The sequence below is a fragment of the Adelges cooleyi genome, unplaced genomic scaffold (assembly GCF_023614345.1).
Source record: "Adelges cooleyi isolate 19-005CV unplaced genomic scaffold, UGA_ACOO_1.1 ACOO_flye_CR_arks_rails_tigmint_CR_PRNA_248, whole genome shotgun sequence".
Lineage (NCBI taxonomy): Eukaryota > Metazoa > Arthropoda > Insecta > Hemiptera > Adelgidae > Adelges > Adelges cooleyi.
In genome coordinates this window covers 1,754,126-1,780,906 of record NW_026095913.1, presented here as the reverse complement: position 1 = coordinate 1,780,906, position 26,781 = coordinate 1,754,126, and the positions used below count along the sequence as shown (strand labels likewise).

At 32.7% G+C, this 26,781-nt stretch overlaps 2 protein-coding genes across 6 annotated transcripts in view; one reads left to right on the top strand and one right to left on the bottom strand.

The window, feature by feature from the left end:
* Positions 1 to 458: 458 nt before the first annotated feature.
* LOC126837370 (phospholipase B1, membrane-associated-like) overlaps positions 459 to 26,781 on the top strand; it is a 37,840-nt gene continuing 11,517 nt past the window's right edge. For 2 of the 5 annotated variants that reach the window (XM_050571266.1, XM_050571269.1), the window contains exons 1-2: positions 459 to 570; positions 1,982 to 4,798. The gene's annotated coding sequence lies outside the window, so the exon portion shown is untranslated. Of the gene's footprint in view, positions 571 to 1,487; positions 1,567 to 1,981; positions 4,799 to 26,781 lie in introns of those variants that run through there. The other 3 variants (XM_050571268.1, XM_050571272.1, XM_050571267.1) reach the window with 3 other exon arrangements.
* Positions 5,918 to 16,277, bottom strand: LOC126837367 (nose resistant to fluoxetine protein 6-like). Its single transcript, XM_050571261.1, has 13 exons — positions 15,707 to 16,277; positions 12,259 to 12,497; positions 10,688 to 10,905; positions 10,508 to 10,605; positions 10,167 to 10,348; positions 9,911 to 10,068; positions 9,590 to 9,758; positions 8,948 to 9,141; positions 8,444 to 8,585; positions 8,165 to 8,360; positions 7,329 to 7,474; positions 7,127 to 7,244; positions 5,918 to 6,757 (listed from the first exon to the last, which is right to left on the bottom strand). Exons 1-13 carry the CDS (start codon positions 16,212 to 16,214, stop codon positions 6,681 to 6,683), a joined length of 2,445 nt encoding a protein of 814 aa, XP_050427218.1. The 5' UTR covers positions 16,215 to 16,277; the 3' UTR covers positions 5,918 to 6,680.

Sequence of the window (26,781 nt, the reverse complement as noted above, 5' to 3'; positions counted from 1 at the left end):
TAACGGTCGAGGTAATTAATTTGAATTATCATAATTTAAGCTCGTCACCTAAGTATTACCCTGGTCTAATTTATGTGTACACCTACTTTTGGTTGAAAAAGGGTCATTCTCGTATATTTTAATAACTATGTGAACTTTAGTTTTTATCTTTCTATAATTATTTTAACACACGGTGTTGTAAGTTCACTGGCAATAAGTGTACATTTTTCAATAATAAAAGCTGTCGTGTGACTTTTGTAGAAAAGGCAATGCAGCTGTGCGCCAAAGTTTGTTGCCTATTAATTTTTAAACTCTAGAAACAGTTTTTTTGGAGTCATCCGGGAAAAGGTTCGTTGATTTACATAGTACGCAGAACAATGGTATAGTTTACTGCGTTTAGCAGGCTAATAATGTGGGGGGAAAAATAATGCGACCCATTAAAACCGGCATACGGTTGTTAAATACATTTTTCGTGTTCAGGCAGAAGGCGTTGGACGTTAAATGTGTTTTTTTTTATCGTACAACACAAACACGGTTTGGCTCTATATGTTCACAATGCGGCCCACGGTTAACACAGTTTTGACATCAGAAGTAAGTAAGACCCATGACTTTGACTCCACTGCGTAGTAGGTATTTTTATTACTTTTATATATTTTACATGCCAATGTCAGCCACAGAGCAGCATAATATAACACAAGAAACGTATATTATTATTGCAAAAAATCAACAGTCAAACGCATTAATGTTACTTGTTGTTGGTATAGTGTCGTTCACTATGTTAAGAGTTCAAAATCGATTGCGGTATAAACCAAATGAAAAATGCTTGTTGAGAAAAGCAGTTGACGAATGAATAAATAAAAAAAAACCCTAATAATGATGCTGCAGGATTATTCGGATTCAAAATGCAAAATAATTATTGTGTTAAATAAACGTTACAATCGTCGGTGTAAACAGTTTGAAACAGCGGTTTTATTGTTTGACTTGGATTAAGAGAAAAGAAAAAGCGTACCACTTAGATCTCAGTAAGATCAAAATCTATCTTATTGTTCATCTATTTTCTTCACTCTATTTGATTTTCTATTCGTTTACTCGATTTTTTTAGTCGCTCACACAATCTCAACCTGTTTACTCGATTTATTCACTTATTTACTCAATTTACTCGATTTGAAAAACTATATTAGCTTATACTTGTTTTACCATATTTACTCGAAATGATTACTCGTTTACACGATTTGTACATCTAATATATATTTATTTAATCGTTTTAATTACTAGTTTACTCTATTTATTTACTCATTTACTAGATTTTTTAAACTAAATTTCGTTACTTATTTACTCGTCATGCTAAATCGTTCGCTTGATTTTTTTACTCATTGACTCAATTTATTTTCGCATTGAATCGACTTGGTTACTCTTTTTATTTACTAGTTTACTCTATTTACTAATTTATTTGAAATATTTGATTTATTTATTTATTTTATTACTCGATTTGAAAATAGATTTGTTTACTCATTTATTCCAATTTTTTACGAGTAAAGTTAAGATTATAGAAGTGATTTAACTTACGTTTGTACAAAATTAGTTGGGGTAAGTATTTATTTTGAGTTCGAATGAAAATCATCATATTACTTTTAGCTTAGTAACAATGTTTTAATTTTAACACAAAATTCCGTTTACCCTATTAAAAATCAATTAGTAATTATTGACCCTGGAGATTTACGATTCTTTAATTCTAACAATACTCTTAACAGTATTCTAGGAGTTCCGCCGTTCGAACACTAAATTCTATAAAACAAAAGAAAATTGATTAATGTTAAACGATTTTGAACCGGTAGTAAACAGTATTTTAATATTTGTAATGTGTTATTCGTTTCACACAAACGTAGTGAATATGCTTCTTTTTGGTCGGATACGAATTATTATAATATTTTTCATTGGGAAAATGGAAATCCATGTTTCGGTTGTTGTTTTGAATACCGTATGATTCCTATTTGTATTTTAGATGCGCAGTTTTACAATTGTCTGCGGTAAACGAGTGCCGGGCAACTGGAAATATAAGTTTTTCGATTAAAACACTATGTGACTTGCAGAGAGACTTGAAGATTTTACTGTACGGCGGGCGTGGTGTATTTCAATTTCAGCACCATTCCGGACGTGTCTGGCATACCGAAACACTCCTTGGCGACCATCGTAAACGTCTTGGGCCGTTTGGAACAGAAGATCGTTTTCAAATGGACCAGCAAGAATTTCCGGATAACTTCTACGCCGGCAGTTACCAACAGTTATCTTGGTTACCGCAAAGGGACATAGTAGAAGTAATTGTTGAAATAAATAAAAAAGTATCAGGTTTTGAACATCCCAATTGCAAGGTTCTTATTACTAACGGTGGAGTGCACGGGATAATGGAATCCATAGACGCCGCAGGAGTGCCGTTAATTGGCTTTCCCATTTTCGGCGATCAATTTATAATATTAAAGGCAATGCAGGCCTTTGGGATCATCATTAACATTTTCAGGCTGACCGAGAAAAGTTGGAAAACGAAATCAAACGTGTAGAACTGTTGTCGGTCGACCAATTTATCCGATTTCAAAAACACCCTAGTAATAAATATATAACGTGCAGTTTATGCATTAAACATACAGAGCAGTGGGCACCGGTGACCTCGTAACCAAAATGGACAAATCACAAGAGGAAATAAAAATAAACAAACTTGTCAAAGACTCATAAAAAGTCATCTTGGTCGGTATTTTTGCGTTAAGTGATTTATAGTAGAGCGGCTATTTATATTTTGGAATTTTAAAAACAATTTTTTAATATATACTATTTGGAGCTCTAAAGTTAATATTGACGTTAAAAACATTATATTCTTAGCATAAAAAAAAACCATCATATTATTAGTTATGCTCCCCCGAGTAAGTGTTTAAACTTAGCACAAGTACTCCTGCATTGTATTGCACTAGCAAAGTTAAAAAGTTTTCACAAGAAATGCAAATAGGTTTTAACAAGCTTGCCAAGAAGAAGTCTACTTTTAGTTGTCCAAGAAACAGTTAAATCGTACACGAGTTCAAAAACTACTTTGAAATTCAGCGGAATTGCTCAGTTAATATTGACCATGCAAATTGTTTGTTTTGCACATAAAAGTTTGTTTTTAACGTTGTCACGTGATATTTGATTGCGACACAGCAAAAATATAACATTAGTTCAAAAAGGGGAAGGGTAAGAAGACGCCAGCATGAAATTATACATTTTGTTTCCTCTCCGAAGGGATAAGTTTTGAGGTGACCGAAAACTGGGTAAAAAAAAATGATTATTGCCTGAAAACATTTTATGAATCATGATCGCTCCACTTTGAGAAAAAAAAAAATATCAATTTCATAAACTTTGTTCGGATCAAGTCGAAGTTTATATAAAACATTAATTAGGGTTGTCTTTAACCTAAATTTTGACAACCCCATCACCCCCTCCCCCTGGTGTTTGTGAATCAGTGGATACTGGACGCTACTTAGATCATTTCTTACTGTACTGGTTTGTACTTGTTTGATTTAGACGGCACTGGTTAGAATTAATAAGCTGTACTTGTCTTTTTTAATTTTTTTTTTTTTGGTTTGGGTTGTATGTTTTAGTTCTGGCCTTACAATCAGAGATGGGCGTAAAATGGATTAGTCTTGAGTTTTCGGATAACGGATTATATTTATTCCAGCAATACTTAGTTTATGGGGATAATAGATTCCATTAATAATCCGAAATTAACGAAAAATTGGATTACGTTTATTCTAGTATAACGGATTTAATAATCAGGATCACTTGAATTATAAACCAGTAATCCGGGATCAGCAATCTTGCCCATCACTGTCCATGATGGATTGTATTTTTTCGTAATCCATTAATCCGACCCATTTGGAATAATATGGATTGTTTTTAATCCTGTAACTATTCAGGATGTCTTTGGACGATTAAAAAAAAAAAAACTAAGCCAATGATCCGGGGATGATAATCGCGCCCATCTCTGCGGTTACCAATCATCGTGCCCAATTTAATGTATTCCGACGTATGTTGACACATCATAAAAACAACCAGAAAATTTATGACTTTAATCTAAACAGAAAATAAAATCTGACGGATGCAAATCACTTTATATTAGCTGCGGATCTTCCGTCCTAACGGCCGCGGTGACGTCTGGCATGTCACACGTTGGTTATAAATAATTTAGGCGTGTCTTGTACGGACCGGCCCGTTATTTTTTGTATTTTCTTATATGTAAATAAATAACTCGACACCGTGATTTGGGTACACGGTAGCTCGACACGTTCGCACGAGACGAGATGATTGCATCTTGTTCGCACATATTATTAGCATTTCCGGTACACTTTCCGGTTAGGACGTTTGTGTTATACTTGTGTCACGCGGCGACGAGGGAATTAATTTTCAGCTATAGCGTGTGCCAAGTGAAATATTATTAAAATACTACATTCGCGGCGGCGAACAGTCGTATAAAGTTACTCGGGAGTTCATCGAAACGATTTTCATTACAATACCGTCGAGGCGGACAATAAAAGACGGATGTTAATAATAATAATTGCCTTTGTATTCCTTTCAAAGGTCGTCGTACGACATCTCGAGTTCGGTTACGCAAACGTGACCATATTATTATTGTTAGTGGCGGTGAACGATTAATTATTTACCTGACAAACAAAAAGACACCATTTTGGGTTGGCAATGATACAAGTATGACCCAGTCAAAATCATAGATGGTATAAGACTATACCTTACCCTGCACCTTTTGTGTTAAGACCTTAATATGGACTTGGCTTCTTAAACGGTAACGTACATTATATTTTATTCACTTTTTAAGCACAACCAGTTTTGAATAATTATTCTAAAAGTTATCAAATTTTAAAGTTTATGATAGCAGGAACAGTGAAGTGTGAAGTATTAGTATTTATCTGTACAAATTACTCAACCGCACGCCACTTGCCGTTTTAAATTTTAAACACTAACAACTGTAAAAGTAATCAATCAGATTGTTAAATCAATCATATTTGTTGAACGTTGACTTATCAACACAAACGTCAATAATATTAAGTTAATAATTACTGAATTCCAAAGTTAAAACGTTTTAAATTAACAAAAGTTTGACTAGTCGATAACCAGTTCGGAATAATTATTAAAAAAAGTTATCAAAGTTTAAAATTTTAGGACGGGAGGAAAGGTGAAAAGCAATTTTTCAAATGTGGGTTTTGACCAGTCGACGTTATCAGAAGCCTAAGATAATGTACGTCTTCAATTAAAAAATCTTAATCATCGGTCAATTAAAAAAGTGATAGGGTTTTCGCATATTAAAAATGGGGTCACGTTGTTGGAAAATAAGGCAAAATTGGGCCAACTAATAACTATTGAAGTATGGAAAATAATAATTTGAAAAATCCTAATAGCTTGCACCAAATTTGAAAATGTTTAAACCCACCACTTGGAATTTTTCACTTTTCAAGGATCGCAGACAACGCCAAAAGAGCGTCGGCTATTTATTTCTCGATCGGCCATTGTCGACAAGGCGGTTTATTGGACGGAATACGTGATCAGGCACAAGGGAGGGACATCACTTGAAAACGGCAGCATAGTACACTTGACTTGGTACCGACACTATTTGATCGACGTTATTGCTTTTATTGGCTTTGTGGCGATTTTCTCGGCCTATTCTGTTTGCATTGCCTTCGAGCGGATCCGGACGTCACCGCGTTATGGTTAACGAAGAGCGAAAAGAAACTAAAAAAAAAAAAAATCTTAAAGGTATACACGCTTGAGTAGTACAACCCATAAGCTATACAGGAGTCTACGGTATACCGGTCAGTCGGTATACGTTATTGTTGGGTTTGGATTTAGAACGCGTGTTGTATTTTGTACCCACTCCAGAACAGCACAATGAAATAACGTACATAAATAAAAAATCAAATCTTACTTATGTATTTAAAAATATACATTTAAACAGTGTAATAATATTATGTCGTTATAATAATTTATACATTTTATAAATACCTAATACAAAAAATATACCTATATATTATATATTTATTACAAAACCGACGAATTTTAATAAAATAATAATTATTTTTCATATTGTCTCATTAGCAAGCTACATACATTATGCATGCAAAGTGCTTTTGCTTAATATGATCGTCGTTAATGCGTACTCGTTTGACAATTTCACTCTTTTTCCACGGGTCCACCTCGGTTTTCCTTCTCAAGACATTAACCTCCATCGGTACCGTTATACTTCCGTTTAGCTCTTGACACGTCCACCAAATCGTCACATTAAAAAAACTCTTTTATTTTTACAAATACAGTCAATTTAACCAAAAAAAAAAAAGTTAACAAAATCGGTTACTTTCTAGTTTTGCTCACAAAAACTAACTTCTACATGAAACGTAACTATTTACAACTGTAGAGTTGGACCGTACAGCTGAGTAATTACAATATAATTTACAATATTATCATTGTTTGTAAAAAAAAAAAAAAAAACAGAGTTCGAAAAACGCCTCATGATAGACGTCGATTTGAAAGTTATGGTGACTAATATATATATACTTTACAGCTGATGTTCGTTTAGTCATGACCGTGGCCACGAACAGTGCAGTTTCGGGTAACTAGTTGTCTATTTACAAGGAATAACGCAAACTGTATGTAATATTAGTTTCACTATAGTCTTAAGCCTTCGAGTCTTTTAGTGTGAATTCGGTTTGGACTTCCGGTAGGTGCTCCTTGGTTTTTTTTATAAACATTTCTGAAAATAACGTTTTGAAATAGTATTAGCGGATTTGTATTTAGTATCACCAACGTCTCTCCCTCCGTTGGCGCAACTAGAAGGGGTGCTAGGTAAGATCAAATCCTTCTGAATTCGAATTACACCTCTCTTATTATTTCCCCTCCCCCTTTTGAGACGGACACCTGCATATTATACACAGGGTGATGCATCCGGTGTAGGACGATCGTTTTTTCGGAAAGTATAAATATTAGATGTACATCAGATGGATCACCCTGTATGTGCATAAAATGAGACAGATTTCGTTAATGCAAATTTTGCATTGACCCCCAGGCTAAAAACATAATATCCGTGTGTTTTTTTTTGTTATTTTAAGCACTTAAAATTCACCTCCGTAAAACATTTTCATAACGTTCTTTTGCAGCCTGTCAAAAGGCGATTCCACCGTGACGTTCATGATGAACGCGTACACCACTGCCACGAACAGGTCACCGCCAAATTTCATTGTCTGTTAACAACAAAAATAATAATAATAATGAAAACAATTAAAACCATTGTTATGTTGGGAATTCAAGTAGTCAATTGTTCGTACTATGGTCGTGAAGTCTTGGTAAATCGGGTACTTGATCGAACCGACCGTTTGGAGTTGAATGATTTCTTGGAAAACGTATATACAAAACACGAGTTTTCCGAACACTTGGAACATTCTGTGACCTAAAAAGCCGCTGAAAATAACGCCTGCAAATAACAACAATAATTCCTTTGTAGTAGGACGATTAAAATTCTCGGTTTACTCGGTATCGGTAAAATAAAGTTTAATTTAATTTCTCAGCTACACGGAAACAATGGATATGTTTTGCGCTCCTCGCTTATTTCGAAAAAAATGATTCAAATTATTCGAACAATTTTCAAATTGTCTGCAAGTGTTTTTTTTAAAGAAATTGTATTTTAAAACATTACTCTGTATATACATATTATTATAATGTTATATACTACATTTACAAAATACATAAAACTTTTTTTATTCGAATTTGCACAGCTCTAGCCCTCATCTTCCGCTTTGATCCCCTCCCTTCCCTTCACCGTGGTCTTTTCCTCTCTTCCTTCCCTCCTGTCGTGCTCTCATCCTTCCCTTCCTCTTCTACGCGGAAATACTCAGAATCACGCAAGTGTTTTTCTCTCTGCTCCTCTCCCAGACCTATCCCACCAACGTTTCCATGACCTCATTCCCTCTTTCTCGAGGCCTCGTGTTGACATCTTCTGCCTTGCTCCCCCTCACTTCCCCTCACTTCTATTTCACTTCTGCTCTTCCTCTCTAACCTAACCTAACCTAATCTAACCAACCATACCTTTGGGTGTCGCGATGACGCTAATAATTCTAGATAGGTCCCTAGTCTAAAACCATGGTGTCCATGTTAACGTTCTTACCTAAACCGGTCACTCCGTGGACCACTATGGTGTAGGACATGATCAGCGACCAAGCCAACCGACTGATTGTGAAGTACATGGAGTGCTTCAAAGAGGAATACGGGAGACCTATTCCGAACGTGTAAAATACCGATGTTCCCAAGTACACTAGATTTCCAACGACAACACAAATCGGTATCCAAATAATGCGGTTTTTCTATAAAAAAATTTAAAAAAAATTCAACCACAATGATAAAACGGTAAACAATTTTCATAGCGCTGATTTGCACTGTGCTTTACCAGCGACACTTTGTAATCCGATTCCTTAAGTCTTTTGTAAATGTACGCGGCTGCCATTCCAATGAAATACGGCGTGGCTCTCATGTGACTCTTGATGTACACGTCGGTATAATAAGATGTTTTGGCTAAATCCTTAAGGCTCCTTTAAAATACATTTACATAAGGGTCAGGAGATTACAACAAATAGTTTTATAAACAACATTCGAGTAAAATGTTATAATTAATCAATTTAGCCCGACTAAACGTTTCGATAATAATTTTATAGACTTTATAGTTATTCTTTTTCAAACAATTTTCATTCATGTTATTTTCACTAGAAATTTACCAAATATTTTTATATTATCTAAACAGTTGTTTCTGTTATGTGGGCTCAACACTGTCCAATAAGTCTCGTGTTAAAAATGTAGACTTTCGGAAGTGAGTTTTAATTTAAAAGTTTTAGAGGTAATATTTTTAACCCTTCCCCCCTCCTCCCTTTGAAATTTCGCCAATGCGAACACTCACGCTGCGTCTAGGGGTCCGACCGTTTGATAGTTGCCAACGTATATCATATACGCGGGGATGATTGTGGAAGCCGCTATACAGACTCCTAGAGCCCATCTGCCCAATTCCTGCCATCTCCACATGACGTATGTAAGGAGTGTTCCGACTATGAAGAAATGCATATCGCACGCCAAATACCACGCTGGAATTATGCACTGCAAACGATAGTCCGGTGAGTTGTGTACGGCGGGTAACAGTGATATTATCACAGATTGGATAAAACCAGAATCGACTTCTAGAACGTGGTCATACTGAGTCGAGGAGGGTTTTGAGTTATCAGTAAATTGGCAAAGTGCACCATCTGGTTTCGTCTAATCTGTGATGTTATTACTTTCATAGACTATATAACCATACTAGAGGATATACGTATGAAGATTCAAAGAGGAAAGGGTCAAAAGTCAGTGTAGGTTCTGCTTTGAGCCTTTACCTGTTTCATGTTGTAATGGATGAAGTTACGAAGGAAATACAGAGTGATGTACCGTTGGTAGGAGAATAGCATTTGAAGGACATGGACTAAGGATTGGTAAAACAGAATATATTATAGATTATGAGTTTGAAGAAGATAATGAAAAAGAACAAGTAGAGAAGACTATATAACCATACCAATTCGTCGGTGTGCACGTAGTTGTTAATAAAAAGCACGTTGGTCCACCAGTTCTTTTGGCATCTTTCTGACTCCCTGTACACGATGTTCTGCCAATATGGGCCGCTGTTCATGTAGGGCAGTACAAATATGTATGTGACGATGAGAGCCGCGTACACGGGGAATATCCTAAAAGCATAATGATTATTAATCAAACGAAATTTACAATAATACTTTCAAAGTCACAGGCTGAATCGAGTTCTAAACCGCCTCGCCCCTAACCTAACCGATTTGTCTGAACAAGTTGATCATTTTTTTTTTTACGACAACCGTCTACGAACCTTAACCATCTGTAGATCATGATCGGTATGAAGTTCAGCTGTTTCTTTTGTTCGAGTTGTTTTGTGATCATGATGTAAGTGAGGAAGCCGCTGATAACGAAAAACGTTTCCAGGAAAACGATGCATTTGAAGTAGTTACACATGAAATTGTGTAGCGTCTAGAATGAAAAAAAAAAACACACACACAAAAGTGACTAACGAGTATCGCAATTGGGTATAACGTCGTGCCGTTGTTGGACTGAGCACCTTTACCTACCCAATACACCCAATCGCTGTCCATTTGAGGATATCCGTATTCTAATATATTTCTATGGCCGAGGATCACTTGTAGAATACAACAGACTTTCAAACCGTTGATCACGGAAAATTCGTCGGACTCGGAGGGTTTCAATAGGCGTTCGATGTTTGATATTAACGAGAAAGGCTTCATAATTTTCTCTGAAAAACAAAAAAAAAACAATATACAATTATTTGAAAATAATTATAAAAAATAAAATCGTCATCGCTTGTACGGGTATGGTACTCGAGTATATATTTCAAAAAACAAAACAGAAATCTATTACTCTCATACCGATACATCAGCTGTTAGGTACGTACTTAACGGTCCGTGTTCGGACTTGGGTCTGTAATACAAAAACACAAAATCGTAGGCTGTTCCAGCACCAACTAGACCGATCAATAACAAAAACCCGGTGCTAAAATAATAAAAAAATAAAACACATTGTTGACTCGTACGGAATATTATGTTTTATCGTAGCAGACAACTCTTATAATTACATCACTAAGTAAAATCCTGCCGTGTATTTATAAGTGGTGTATTTGGAAGTGTGCAGTGTCGGGTCCACGCTGATATTTCCTTCTAGACCGTTGCGTTTAAGTTCTGGCAACAGAGCATTGCTTACTATATTGTGAACGTCTTCCACCTTGCACGTGTCTGGTAAGCAAACCGCCCACTGGTAACGGTGTCTCTGAACATACTCTACTTGTATGTTGTCCTAAAACAGGAAGTCCAACGTGGATCAAAATACGGACAAGCCAAAACTAAACCTAACCTAACCTAAACCAAAACTAACAAGATGTATTACAATCGGTGTTGGAAATTATCTATATAAGTTATCTAGATAAAACATATACTCATCATATACCGGTTAGGTTAGGTTATCTTTATCTGTATCTAGATACATTTTTATGAAATTATCTTTATCTAGAGCGCACGATTAGACATAACTAATGTAACGGTGGTTGATGTACCGTTAAACTGATGAATTGCAATTAACAACTAATTAATTGCTACACTACAATTGAGCGTAATGAGTATTTTTTAAAATTAAAATCTACATAAAAAATCAATGATACGGTTAAAACATTATTATTAAAAGATACGCCTACTTGGTGAAGTTACCGATAATAAAAACTAGTTGGACTGCGACGGTCAGTATGTAAACCGGTGTAATTTATTTCTATAATCAAGGTAACCTAACAAATGACGACAAAGATAATAAAACACTTGTGTAAGAATTGTATGTTTTTTGTTAATTTTGTATTATTTATACAACAGTAAATCATCGACAATTTAATTGAAAAATCAACTCTAGATATTTTTTTTTTCATATAAAGTAAGAACTATTGGTAGTTAATTAAATGAAAAATTAAAAGAGAAAAATAAAAATGTAAGTTTAAAAATAAATTTTTAATTTTAATTTTAATAAAAATGAATATAATTATGAGGAAAAATATGATAATATTACGTTTAAAAAAGTAGACAAGTTATTATGGTATAGGAATAATTTTATCAATTTAGTAAAATGCTAATCGGCTGTGCCTTGAAAACAAATAAGTAAATACTAATAATATATTAAACGTTAACATTAGATATAATCATGTAAATGAATAAAAAAAAATGATGTTGTAAAAATTGTAACGAAAAACCAAAATCAAATGTTAGTAAAAAATACAATGTAATTCTAAGACAATCAGAGAGTACATCAACAAAACCCATTAAATTGGTTATACTATATTATTGTCTTGTTATTATTGAATTGCTTTTATTATAAAAAAAGGAAAGAAAGAAATTCAAATTGCACGGAAGCTTACCGTTTGATAATTAAAATGATTGCATTATACGAGTACTTAAAAATTAAAAAAAATGTGAAAATATTATATCTGTATGTACTAGATTAGACTGACAAGTATATCTGTAGTTACTGATGCTGAAATCTAAAGCAGTGGTGATAAAATTTGGTTGGTCGGTGTGTAAATTGGTATAATATTAATCGCTACGTACACAAGGTAACCTAACCGGTTGTTTAATACTGCATACAATACAAATATTGGAGTTTATAAATTACTTTTATGGCTTCCCATACTGATTCTTCGTCGTCGTCCGGCAAATAATCTCTGGAATGATCGTTATTGTAGAAATCGGGGTACACATCATAGGTCGGTCGGAAATCTATATCGATTAAACTATAACCACCGGCCACTCCGGTCCGTTTGGACGATGTGCCCACACACTGTTCGAAATTTCCAAAGCTCGCGGTGTTACCGGTCAACAAACCTTCGGGTCCTTTGGCCGAAGCATCCAACACTGTAAATGAAATTAAAAAAAAAAAAAAATCATCACAAGCGAATCAAATATAAGCGTTTTTGGCAGAGGATTTTTTTAATAATTTTTTAGCATTAAAAACAATAAAAGTAATTGTAATTAGTAAACTTTTTAGCCGTCATTTGGCAACTATGTCGTGGTCAGAGTTCTGCATCTAGAAAATACCATTATTCCAGTAAAAGTTATTCGAAACATTTTTTATTTGAAAATAAAAAAAAAATTACTTGAATAATTTATAAATATATTATTTAAATAGTTTGTATGTGCTTTTTTTTTTTTAAATGTAATTGTACTTTAAACCATTATTTCAATAATTGAAATTACAAAACATAATATAAAACCAGTATGTATAAGAAAAAACAATTTTTTTATTTGAATAAGATTTTGAACAAATCTGGTCGTGCTAGTCGTCTCACTCGAAGGCCTTGTTCAGTTGATTTTCGTTTTACATATGTAAAATTTGTTTACGTATTAAAATATACAGGGTGATCATTTTATCGTGAATCACTTGAATATCTCATTTGGTTTAATTAATTATTTTATTTTATTTTTCATATAATGTGATCTTAATTTTCCAAAAAATGTTCCTACCCCATTCCAAACTAATTATTCTTATACAAACTTTTGAATTTTAAATTGTAAAGTATATATTTTATTAACTTTTTAAATTGAGAATAATGTACTAAAAATGTTGACTGGTCAAAAACCATTTTTGGATAACTATTTTTGTTCCTATTACATTCGTATGTTATTGAAGTTTTAAGTTTAGGATAGGAGTAAAGGTGGAGTTTAGTATTATTTCTATAATATATACATATGTTGCACTTTCAAACCGCACTTTTCTTCCCGTCCTAACTTTTAAACTTTTATAACTTTAAGAATAGGCGTTCAAAACTAGTTAAAGACCAATCAACGTTTTTAGTAAAATATTCTTAATTCAAAAGTTAATAAAATGTATACGTTACCATTTAAGTTTTAAAACTTGATATAAAAATCGTTAGTTTGGGAGAAGGGTAAAAACCAAAAAAAAAACAAAATAGTAAAAAATTGAGATCACTTTGTATAAAACCACTATGAAAATAAAAAATGTAATTTCTTATTAAACCCTATGAGATATTGAGTTGTTCTCGATAAACTGATCACCCTGTAAGTATATGTTTTATTATTTAGCTGTTACAAGAAACCAATACACCTAATCAGACGTTATTGCATATCTCTACTACTGTTACAGATTTTCCATTAAAAAGTAATCATTTTCTCAGTAGGTATGTTTGTGTATCGTTCGACATGTTTACCAGCTTATTGAAAACCACACGGTTAATATTAATGGAAAAACCACGACCCAGCTAAAATATCAAATTCATGCTGGCTTTTCAAAATGTCATACAATACTTAGGAGGGGGTTAAACAGCGAAAACACCAATTGTAATTGCAACAGAATTCGGTACAAAGTGTTATTAACGATTTCGAGAAAAAACAGCTTCTTTTAACAGATAATAATACCTTACTAGTATTATTATTAACTACGGGTTTTTATAGGTAAATAGCTACCAAGTTCGAGCTGTCACACTCGTTCCACTGGAACAGGTTAGGCGGGTTAAGATATTAACCCAACAAGGTCACCACCTTGTCAACGAACTTGACACCAACCCACGTACGCCGAGCAGTTAAGAACAAAAAACTAAGGAAACGTGATTATACGGATAGTGCAAAGAAGAAGTCCTCGTCAGGACATTTGATATTTAATCATCGTCGCATTCCATCCTATTCGAGATGTTTTCAATATTGTATATGTATGTTAATACCATATAACATAAAAAATTACTTTATATAGCAATGCAAACCATTTGGGCGTTAATGGGATTGTCATTTTTAAGGAGTTTTGTACCTATATGGATAATAGTTAAGAAAAAAATGGTTTTATTTTGTGTCTATTTGGTTTTAAGTTAATTTCTATAAGTACCGAGGTTTTTTTTATCATTAAGGATAAGACACTCGTTTTATGTTAGAATAATTATTGCAATTTTGTTGTTATTTTTTTTTTTTTGAAGATAGTTTAGTTTATGTTATTGTACAATATTAGGAAATAATCAAATTGTTATATTTTTTATTATTTTTTCCAAAGGGCTATCAACTTTTGAAACCGGTTTTGGATAATCATTTTTAAAATTACCAAACTGAACGAAACAAGTGCGCTGTAAACTAACCGGAATCTTTGCAATAGTAAAAAGGGGTGTACAAATGCACAATGGGAGGTGGAGTGCGGTAGAGTAATGTGTGCAGAGAAAAAAAAACTCTACGTGTACTCCACCTACCGCCTTAAATTTTAACCTCTAATAACTTTAAAAGTAATTATCCACAACTGGTTATGGATCGATCAAAATTCCCGGCAAATTATTCTTAATACAATGACTATCTTAAATTAAAAAAATAAATTACCTATACTTGGCTTCTTAATAAATATGGGGTATGGCATCATCCTCTTGAATATTTTTATGTTTTTTTTAGCTTCTATGCGTAGCTTAGGAGCTGTTATTGTTTTTACAATGATGTGTTTTAATTTTTTGGTTTGAACCCAAGATATTTTTTAAATAGCTGAACCGATTTCTTCGTGTAGCAACTCTATAGATCAGAAATCTTACCTGAAAGGCATTTTATTGGGCCATAAACTAGTTAAGTTTACCCCCCCCCCTTCAAAATTGAGTAAAACATCAAACTAATTGAAATATTACAAGCGTGTTGACAAACCAAAAGGGATAGAAACTTTTTTTTATTTCGCTTTATTTTATGGTCAAGTGCTGAAAATCAGACCAAAGGTAGATCTAGTATAATGTTAATTTTCTTAAAAATCTCTAGTCAAACTTATTTCCATCAAGGATAAACCGATTACACTTTAACCGTAGTCAGTTTCTGAGTTGCTATATTGAGCGAGTGAATCAACGGGTATTTGAAAAATATTTTTTCATCAAATATTGTCATTTACGACAGACGGATAGTTACGGTAATAAATAATAATTATCAACCCCAAACGTGTCCACCCCATTACAGCAGAAATACAATTTTAAGCAAGTTGTCCGTCATCGCAACGCTTTTATCGATAGACCCGTGACATCCCCGACCCCGCTGCGAGGGGAGGGGGTTTGGGTTTTCCCCGAAGCCACAGACATAACAATATCGTGTGCAGCACTCACTTTTGATCGCCCAAAGCGTGGAAGTCTTGACGTACTGCCGATAGGTGTTCAAATCTCTGGCGCAAGCCGGGCTGGTGTCTTGGCCGGGCCAACCGCCGTACAAGACGTTGGAGAGCACTTGGCCGAACCACACGGGGCTGTCGTCGGACGGTAGGGCCTGAGGTTGAGCGGATTTGCCCGACCTGACGGCCGCGCCTTTCGGTATCCTCTGCACCCACCGTGTCCCGGGCCCGGCTTCCGGCGGTCCGGTCGGTTCCGCATCCGCGTCGGCGCCGGCCGTTTCCGGGTTGTACACCATGTCGGACAGCTCCACGGCGTAGGGCTGTTCGCTGTCCTGGCCGGGCTGAACCGTGGTCGGCGAATCGTTGTCGGGCGAGTCTCGGACGAACGTGTACGACAGTTCCCCCTGCGCGCCGGCATCTCCCGTGCGGCACAACAGTAGTATAATATGAAGCGCCAACGCCGGGACTATGCCGGACGCGGTCAGAGGCGATACGCGAAAATGCATGGCTGCAGCTGGGCAATATCGTTATCACGTCGCTCGTCGACTACTCGCGGTACTGAGGCCCGCCGACCACCGCCGGCGTGTATATACGCGCGCACCGTGCACCACGTGCCCAACCGGATCGGCGTCCTTTGTTTGCCGCCGCCGCCGCCGCCGCCTCCTCCTCCACGCGAGCCACGACTAGTTTTTTGCGCGAGCGTTTCCCGTAAACAGTAGGTATGATTACATATATATCTTCTTATCTATTTCCTATTGGGGCAAAGACAACGCGGAATAATGATATTAAGGCCAAATTGTCAAAGGCTGCTGTCGGATTTCGACGAGAATTCCAGACTAGACGGTTTCAAAGCCACATTGATTAAAAAAAAAAATATATATAAAACAATGATAAACTCCGTTTTATTTATTTTTACACGATCAACGCCAAACGGTTTTTATACGAATTATAATTACTGTAGAAATTGAACATGAATTAGAAATGAAAACAAAAATTTACATACAGGTAAGTTGTGAACTTAACAGAAATATAATAAAATATGATCAGCGCAAACGTTAGTCTAATTACTATGATAATAATTATTATTGCAATCACGAATCGTTCTGGCCAAGTGCGCATTTCTCATTAAATTAGTTCTACCTAATGGTAATTAACAATATTTAAGTGACCCGGTTCAGTCGATATCCGGATACCGAGTTGATCTTAAACACGTGGAACGTCTATACGGCCAGTTATAAAAGTCCCCAAGTAAATCGTGTACCAAATTTCTTGCGCCTTTCTTCCTAATTGTCCAGTCCTAGTATGGCTGTATAACAGCTTCATAATCATATGGGCTTAATTAGGTTAGATTAGGTTGTGTTAGGCATATGCAAGCATTTCAAATAAAGATTTTCGTAGCAAATCAAACGGTCATAAAATACAATTAGTAATATATATTAAATAACACGGATAGATGAGCTTTTTGGTAACTCTAAGAATATATTGTAAGTCATAGTGGTACTTTGTTCTTTATAAATTGAATGTCGAGTGTTTTTATTCATTCAATTGCTTCATCAATGACGTCATGGAGTTCTCGCATTGACCCTTTGAATGGGACAGACCCTTAGTATGTGGAGAATGGTCTGGGAAGGATAATCATTACTATTAATTGTACTTTTAACAATTGATTTATTATTTATTATTATTATTATTACATCATGCGGAGTGATTCTTTAAACGAACTACAACAGTTTTCTCTTAAAGATATTGCAGTTTTGGTGTTATTCTTTTTGAAAAATTATCAGTATTAAAATTTTTGACTTATTTAGTATTTTATAGAGCTTTATCAACTTTCGAACTTTAATGGCGACATACATATTTAATTTAATTTTAAATTAAGAATAATTTGCTGATAAATAGTTTTTAAGTTATTAAAATTTGAAATATAAGACAGCATGTAGGGTGTGGTTGAGCACAGATAAAAATAACTTACACTCCACCCTTCCTCCCGTCATAAATTTAAACTTAATTAATGTTTGAAGTTGTTTTGATGTTTTAATAATGTTCATAGAAAATAAAGTGCCACAGCTAAATTGACAGTTTTTGGCAGTTGGTTTTTGATTATATTATTATAACTATATGTCTAATTAACATTTCACTCGATATGTCATCGTAAGGCTTTTTACTTATTTCTAACCGTATTAGAATTATTCAGCGTAAATCTAAAAAAAAAGTGTATTAAAAAATAAATTACATACAACTATTGATTTTTGTAAAAAGTAAGTCCATGATACTTAAATAGTAAATATCGGGACTGCGTTTTTTGAAAAAAAAGTATGTCTTATAGAATTTTTTAAACTATCTACTAGCTATTAACTTTAAAAGAGATCTTGCATTTTCACACATTTTTGAAAATAACAAAAGTTTTTTTCGTTTTATCAAAAGTGGCTCTGTACAAATCTAGAGTGGCGTTCTAACGTTTATGATTTTTTTAAAAATGTGTAGACAAAGTTTTAAGATTGGAAGTTAGACTGAACGTAGATATTAAGTGGCGTTATATAAAATCCGTTGTAAAACTTTTTTTTTATTAAATTATATATTCTTAAAAAATAACACATTTTGAAGCAAAACGGACAAGGTCATAACGGTCGAGGGTAACTTTTTGGCGAAAAACGGAAACACCCGACTAGGCCTTTTGGACCCACCAAAACCCTTTACACGCTCATGTAGTCTTGTTATTTGGGCCCCATGACGGTTGAGTTGCTGAACAAATTTGTGAAACCTAGAGGAGTCTTAGTCATTTCTAACCCAAAGTATTTTTCTTAGAGATAGAATAGTTTCTTTAATCATTTTCTCTTTTAAAACCCTTCTATTAGCATATTTGTCTATTTCTCACGTGTCCCGCATAAAAATATCAATTTATTATGGATTTTCGCAATGACCTTAGATTTGAAAGGGTTAAAGGATTTAAACTTTCCCTACCCCCACTTCCCATAGATCCTAGACGAGACTTTATTTTGTAATACCATGTATAAACATTTTATAGCGAAACAGGTACGATTCGAAAATACTTCAATAATTGTACATAACATTTTAATGATTGAGCTTTGTCTCAGACCTTGTTTTTTAGTCGTTAATATTCACTGTTTATACTCATACCAGCGCATTGTCTTTACGGAAATATTTCAACCATAATATCGATCTAAAAAAATAATAATAATATATTCTGCTAATATATTTCACATTATACACACATACAGTATAAAATGATCGTTTAAATGTCAATTTAAATTGAAAATAAATAAAATAAGCCTTGCCCTGAATTTCCTTTGAACACGCTATAAATGTAAACAAAATAAAAAACAGTTTCAAGATATAATGCTATATTGTAAACAACATACATGTATAATCGTTTTTTTAGTTAACGTCAACCTTCCCGGGACAGTTTTGGTATTTTTTATTTTTTTTTTGCTACAAAGTAGTATCCAGAGCAAACACAAAATATTTTGACACGGTCCAGAAAAGTAGGTACTTAACCACACGTGGAGACTTTATTTAAAAAGCAAAATAAGGAAAACACTGTATTTGTTTAGTATTTCCAGTGACATTTAAAGTATATGAACATTAAACAAGTTCCATTTTCGTTTTAGCAAGGTCACAATATTCACCTTGTTGTTTTTTTTTTGTAATCAATAAACTCGAAACATTTTATACGAGACCAAAGTTTTGAGATAGGATTTATGAAATATAATATAGTGTCAAACAACCCTCTTGAACATTGTAGAATTCAAACTAAAATTATAGCTGTGTTCACATGATGAATGAAATACAAATTTGAATACTAAAATAAAAATTATGTACCGTTTTAACGGTAATTCTTTGATTCAGTCAATGACTAACTCTTAAAATACTATACCATTATTAGATCTCTTTTTTGTTTAGTTAAAATTGTTTGGACTACAAAAAATAAAATATGCAAATTTAAGGTAAGCCACCGGAAGTTCCGTAGTGTTTCCCAAATTGTACTCATCTTTCTCATATTTTCATAACACCAAATTTATTATTTTTAAAATAAGTATATGATTAATTTTTTATAGTAGATGCTATACAAGGCGATCCATTCATCTAACGTGTGGCGCACTTAATATCTCATAAAATAATCTCAATTTTGGACATTTTCACCGAGTTCATTTAATTTATTTTATAATAACTAAAAATTACTAATTATTTGACTTTTTTAGCATTTTCCAGAGCTTCATCAATTTTTAACTAAATACGACAAAGTAGTATTAATGAGATTTTTAAATTATGAGAATAATTTTTACTGGTCGAAAACCATTTTTAAATACTATACCCCACCCTTTATCCAACATCCTTTTATTGCACCATACATTTTAAGGATTCACCTTATTTAAATATAATCAAATTATTTTTAATTTACATGGAAATTTTTTTAGATGTGGTACTATCAATAAACGTTGAGAAACCAAAAAAAAATTATCATAAACCCTTTCCTTTAGGGGAAGGGTGGAAAGTTTTTCTTTATTTCTCTTTCTCCGGTATAGTTTCAGAACTTAAGATCTTATGATCAGATTGAAGATCGATCTAAAGTGAAAATAAACTTAATAGAACTTTTACATTTTATTAAGGAAAACTCCCCAAAAAAGGGGTAAAGTGATTTTACCCTTTTCAATTATAATAATTCCTGAAATTCTGTGACTTTTCTCATCCTAAAATGCTGTACCCCCACTCTGACGACTTTTATTTTTATAGTTTATTTATTATAAGTGAAAACGTTATTCTAGCCTAAAATGAATTTTTTTTTCATTTATATTTTTAATTTTGGAAATTCATTTTTACCACATTTCCCTACTATATTGTTTGTATATATAAATAAAAAAAACAAATGTATAGAGCTCAAAATAAAATCGCTGATATCGTTGTTGCATGTCGGATCAAACAAGTTTTTCTGGATCGTGAATTTTTTATTAGTCATGACGTGTGTCGGCCAAATCCATTACATATTTTGTATTTTTTAAGGTATTTATATTTGAGTTTAGTTCAACGCACGGCGCCCGTGGGCACTATATAAGCTGAACATGAAAACATCACACGAGTACCATGTTGTAATGTTGTAAAGGTATATTTTTTTGATTTTATGTCAATGATGAATGCAAATTAATGCATTTTTTTTTCGTCTACTACAATATTATTAACCGCAGAATGAACAGTCGATGAACTCAATATGGTTATGTTACTGTATACTACCATTTTACAGGTTCACAATAAGTATCCAAATAAATAAACAAGTACCTACATCGTTTTCATTGTTAAAGAAAAACCATCAACACTACTGCAGGAGTTTGTCCGCACAACGTTATGATATCAAAAACACCATGAACGTGACCAGTAATTTATTTACAAGTGGAATCTCGACTTGGCATGTTTTGCATTATATTATTATACTCTCAAAGGTATAAAATGGCGCGTTTTTTTTGAAATTTAATAACCCACAGTCCAAATAACGGTATTGTCTAGCAATGACGGCGATAAAATTAAAAAAAAAAAAATGGATCTTTAAGGTTTTTTCTTGGAAATAAAAACATTTTGTTTAGTTCTACTCACCGTGATGTATCGATAGAGGTGTTGGATTATAGCAAGTGCGTTGTTAATGGAAATTATCAGAAAATCAGGTCTGGGACGGAAAATTTTAAATTTTATTTTTTTTGGAATCTTTCAAACCGTGTAACGGAAATGCATTTATTATGTAATTGGCAAGGAAAACGACTAGGAATTTTTCCGAACAACACTATAAAAACTGGTTAACACAGATCTGGTTTTTATGTAACTCATAGGACACAGTATATTCACAGTCTGCAAAGCTGGAAGGTCGCCCAGGTGCGAGTCGATAGCATGTAATTCAGGAAATCACACGAATGAACCTAATACAATTATTATTATTTAACCTAGGCGATATTCACGTTTATTATTTTTGTAAACCGTGTAAGCAAGTAGGAATGGTCCACGAATAAGTCGGTTTTGACGTCGAACATGTATAGATACGTGTACAAGTTATTTATATTATACAAAAAAAAACCTCGTGGGTAATATTATTTATTTAGTTTGTTTTTTATAAAAAAAAACCTTTAGGTAATAGTCGTTCTCAGTTCTGTGCCATTGTGAGTTTCCTGTTCGTGAATTTAAATTGACAACATCTCACAAAATATGACACACCTAAACAAACGGCAAAATGAAACATAATATAATTGTTTTTATGACGAAAGTTATTTTAAATTACACATAAAAAATAACTTTTATTTTGTAGTTATTTATTTTGTGCGAACAAATTTTGAACTTTTTTACAATAAATGTTAATAATTTAGTACGCTAATAATAATAATATTTTCAATCTCTAAAGAAAAAAACTGGTCACATGGAATACATCTTCATAATAATATTTCCGGATGACACAAGATTCTATCACGTGTAATGGAATCTTAAAAAATTACCATTGTAAATAAATAGTTTGCTAGCGACTCGAAATATATTAATAGCATTTAAATAAAAAATAGGAATTGAAGATGAAAAACCTTGAGTATAATATAATATAGTATTCCAATGAAAACTATTAAACGTCAAACATCATCAAGTGTTTTTATTTTTATTTACAACCCGTTGGGTTGGTTTGACAACTATTATCAATTATTATACAGCAACAAAAGTTGTACACCTATTAAATTGTAATAAACATAAGTATTAAAAAAAATATTTGCCTTACATTAAGCGTAAAAACTGCAACCAAAATACAATTTCCTAATTGAAAAAAAAAGATTCAAAGAACGAGCGAATTCTGTAGCAGAAGTAACATTTTTTAGATTGAGTTTATAATGCAATCAGGTGCTTTAAAAACGAAACACAAAGCCTTTTTTTAAATGTATTTTTTGACGTTATTACAATAAAACGAATGAGATTAAAATATTTTCTCGGAACTCGCCTTATTTGTGCCAAGAAAAAAAGTGTTAGGACAATTTTTTATATTAGTGATGTAATTGTTGGGCTGTTAAAGTGTACGGTGTAAGTATATAAATAGTTATTATACTAACTATGGTATGACTATAACGATTTAATATCAAAAGAATTTTTGGATAACATTTTGTTCATAATTGTTAGTTTGAAAAATAAGTTTTTAATTATTTTTATTAACGGGTTTACTATGTAAAACAAGATGGAATTTATAAAAGAAAAACATTATTTTTTATCATTAATGTTTTGCAAGCATTCCGGTTTTGTGTAAAGCGTCATTCAGTTTACATTAAACATTATGTTTTATACTAGTGTGTCCAATGTGGCCAATTGTGGCAATGGTGGTTTTAAATAGCGTTGATTTTTACGAGTCTTATGCATGCAACATCTTAATTATAGACAGTGGGAGCTTTTGAGTATCACTAACGCAGTCTCTCATAAATCACAGCTGTACACTATTACTGTGCAAACTTTGGACTACAATGAAAGTTATGAGATAATTACTACGAATATTATGAGATGTAAACGTGTCTAATGTAAATGATGTGATGCATCGGTGGCAAGGTTCGTGGATTATATTATAGGCTGCAAGTATATTATTATCTAAAGTTTATAAACACAAGCTCTTCGGCGTTACTTAGCTGAGAAGCTCAAGTGTATTTATATATGTGTGTACGTTTTTTATACAAATATTAATAATAATTCCATTAGAGACTGGCGCTCCTATCTATTTCCAACGGTGTACTAATGAAGTTCGGTCGCTAAACTTGCACACCGAAAAACTTTCCCTCGGGATGTGTGAAAGGCAAACGGCTGCGTGTCGGTGGGACGGAGGAGGGCATCGGCATAAACAAAATTTAAACACTAATTTCAACAGCAAATACACAAAATATATAATAATTAACAGTTAGTATAGAAAATAAACTGAAATATTTAAAACGCAAAACTTTTTGAATGCACACCCAAAACTTTTAACGGAGCCCTCGAAGTACGAACACGTGCTGCAGACAAACTACGGTCTGTGGCAAGTTCAACTCGGGCCGTATTTCATTAACGTCTACACGGGGCATTACTTTAGACTTAAGTATTGTCAATATATGTATGTTGTTAACACATCGAAATTCTTTTACTCCCCAGTAGGAGTGATAACTTTTTTCGCCATTCTAGATGCAGTCTTAAGGTTTGACGTCTGCAATTTATACTGAATATGTGTGGGGTTAAAAAAAGATAAACCAAAAAGTAACAACTATTTACAACCGGTTATCTGCCTGTCAATTGTTTGACAGAAAATTATTCTTAATTTACAATGTCCAATGATAGAGACAAAGTACTATGTCTAAAATAATATACTCCATTCAAATTTAGAACTAATTCGACTATTCAAAAAAAAAAAAAATGTACATTTTATTGATGTTTTCCGGATTTTAAAGGGAAAGGGTTGATTAACATAATGGCTACATGGAGAAATCAGTTTAGCGGCTAAGAAGATAATATCTTCCAGTCACAAAAACAATACTTTCTCAGAACCGCACTGAAGCTAACATTTTGAATATCTTGCTTGTACTTACAAAATAACTGTTGTAATATATTTGTCGTTTATTTTATTTAGTGTTTGGAAGTTATTGTCGACTGTACCTATAGTATTACTGAAAACTAATCATATGACAACAGCATCTATATTTGATGGCTGTGAACGAGAAATAACCTTTAAACGGGTTAGTCAACCGTGGCAATGCACTTGACCTGTTGAGCACGTGTGTGTTTGCTGGCACGACAACATTAGTATTTATATTAGCTTTGATCGTGCCATTCATAAAGTCATTAACCATTAGGTATATAACGTACCCAATCAGATGGTAATCGTTTGAGTGTAGATAGCTGTTGGCGAAAATTGACAATGCCATTGGTTATGTGTATCCATTGTCATTTTCAGAACGTTATTGAAAAGTAGATAACTTGAAAAAGTAAAATGCTTTCACTGTGACAAAATTGACTTTGGTCCGATTTCAATTATTAAGACAATTATGAATTTCTCAGCCTCCTTACAGGTTATGTTGGAAACCAAATTCAATTTAAATCAATTCACTTTTTTTGTAATTAAATAAAAAAAAAATGGAAATTTTGTTCAATATTAAAACGTTATTTGCTTACATAAAAAATGAAAAAAATTAAGCAATCCGTTTTCAGCTTTACCTAAAAAATTAGCCAAAGAACAAAATAGGGATTACAAAACGTACTATTTCCATTTTTATGAAAATTGAGTTATATATTGATTCTTATGGTAAATTCTATGGGGTGTCGAATGGTAAAGTCATTTTTAGGCAAAACGCTCTTTTTTCTAAAGAAAAAGATGGTTGAAAAGTAACAATTATTTCAAAACGTCCTTTTTCCAATAGATCATATACTGCAAAACGTTCTATTTCCATTTTACTTCAAAACGTGTCATTTCCAATGTTATCACTTATCATTATACCTTACACATAAATTTATTGCATAATGTACTATTTCTTTCAATATTTATCAAAACGTTCCATTTCCATTATTCTTCAAAACGCTCTTTTTCCCATACATACATTGGTAATGGGTGATTAAATATTTTTTTCCAAAATGGACTTATTTTTTTTTTTAACAATTTATACTTAAAAAATTATATTTAATCAATTGTGTAATAATATTTAATTTAGAAATATCTTGTGCCACGCGTTCTAAAAAAATTATATATAATTTAAATTTTAGTAAAATGTATTAATCTCTTTCCTATCTTCATTACAATGTGATTTTGTGATACAATTCCCTCCAAAATCTTATCAAACTGTAGTCATAATAACATATGTTATGTTTTTTTTTAATACAATAGGTACTGTTAAGTTTTTAATATTTTAGAATATCTAGTGTAGTTGATTTTTTTTAAAAAAGTTATAATATATTTTTAATAATTATTATGAAAAAAATTAGAACTAACCAAATTGTTGTCAACAATATGATAAAGACGTATAATGTATCTATGTATAAAAATTAAACAAAACAAATATTACAAATTAACTAATTTTGTGATATTTTTACAGAATTAAATAAAGACTGTAAAAGAAAAATAATAGTGTACTTTTATTTTATTTTAAATTTATATTTTTCAAAATAATTGTCTATTTCCGGAAAAAGCACGTTTTGTTTAAAATTGCCTCATTTTTTTTCCAATACATACTTTTTACAAATTTAATGCAAAACGTACTGTTTCCGGAAAAGGGTCATTTTGCGGGAAATAAGATTTTTAAATCCTAAGAAAATGCATTAAAAAAGATAATAAGGAAACGAAAGAGTTTATAAATCAATTAAACCATTTAAAATGTTCCTAAACATTAAACTTGCTCTACTGATAAAGTAGAAAATTGGACAAGGTACGCTTTGAACTGTAGCCCCTTTAATAACAATAATAATATACAATTTTAGCCAAACAGCCAAAAATAATATAAAGATCGTCGAAAAATTTGTTGATACTTAAATAATATTTTAAAACTATGTTTTGGTAGTTATGAAATCATTTTACAAATTACTCATTACTTCCAAGCTTCAGCCAAAACATCATTTTAAAATATTGTAAAAACACCAACAGTATTGTTAACATCATGTTAGTATTATACATAATATAATGTTATTTTGCTTTATGAGATATTACAAAGGGAACATTGTTTTCCTATCGAAGAATAAGATCCATTGATTATTTTTTGTTTTAAAAAACTAAACACAATATGTAGTAAATTAAAAAAACATGTACCAGAAGAACCCTTAAAAAATATATATGAATTGAAAACAAGTAAAAAAACCTTCTAGTGCTAGTTTAAATAATACAGGAAGAACAATGTTTTTGGTGGTCGCTATAATGTATTATAACATTAAGTACAAACTTGATTTAGTTTAATGGACGTATGCTGTTCGCGGAAACGATTCGTTTACATTAATTTGCATTCCGTGGAAGCATTTTAGACTTTACAGAAGTAACATAATTATAGCTCAATTATTACATAATAGTCGACCGTTGTACAATAGTGTAGTGTAAGCTACGTTGACCGTTTT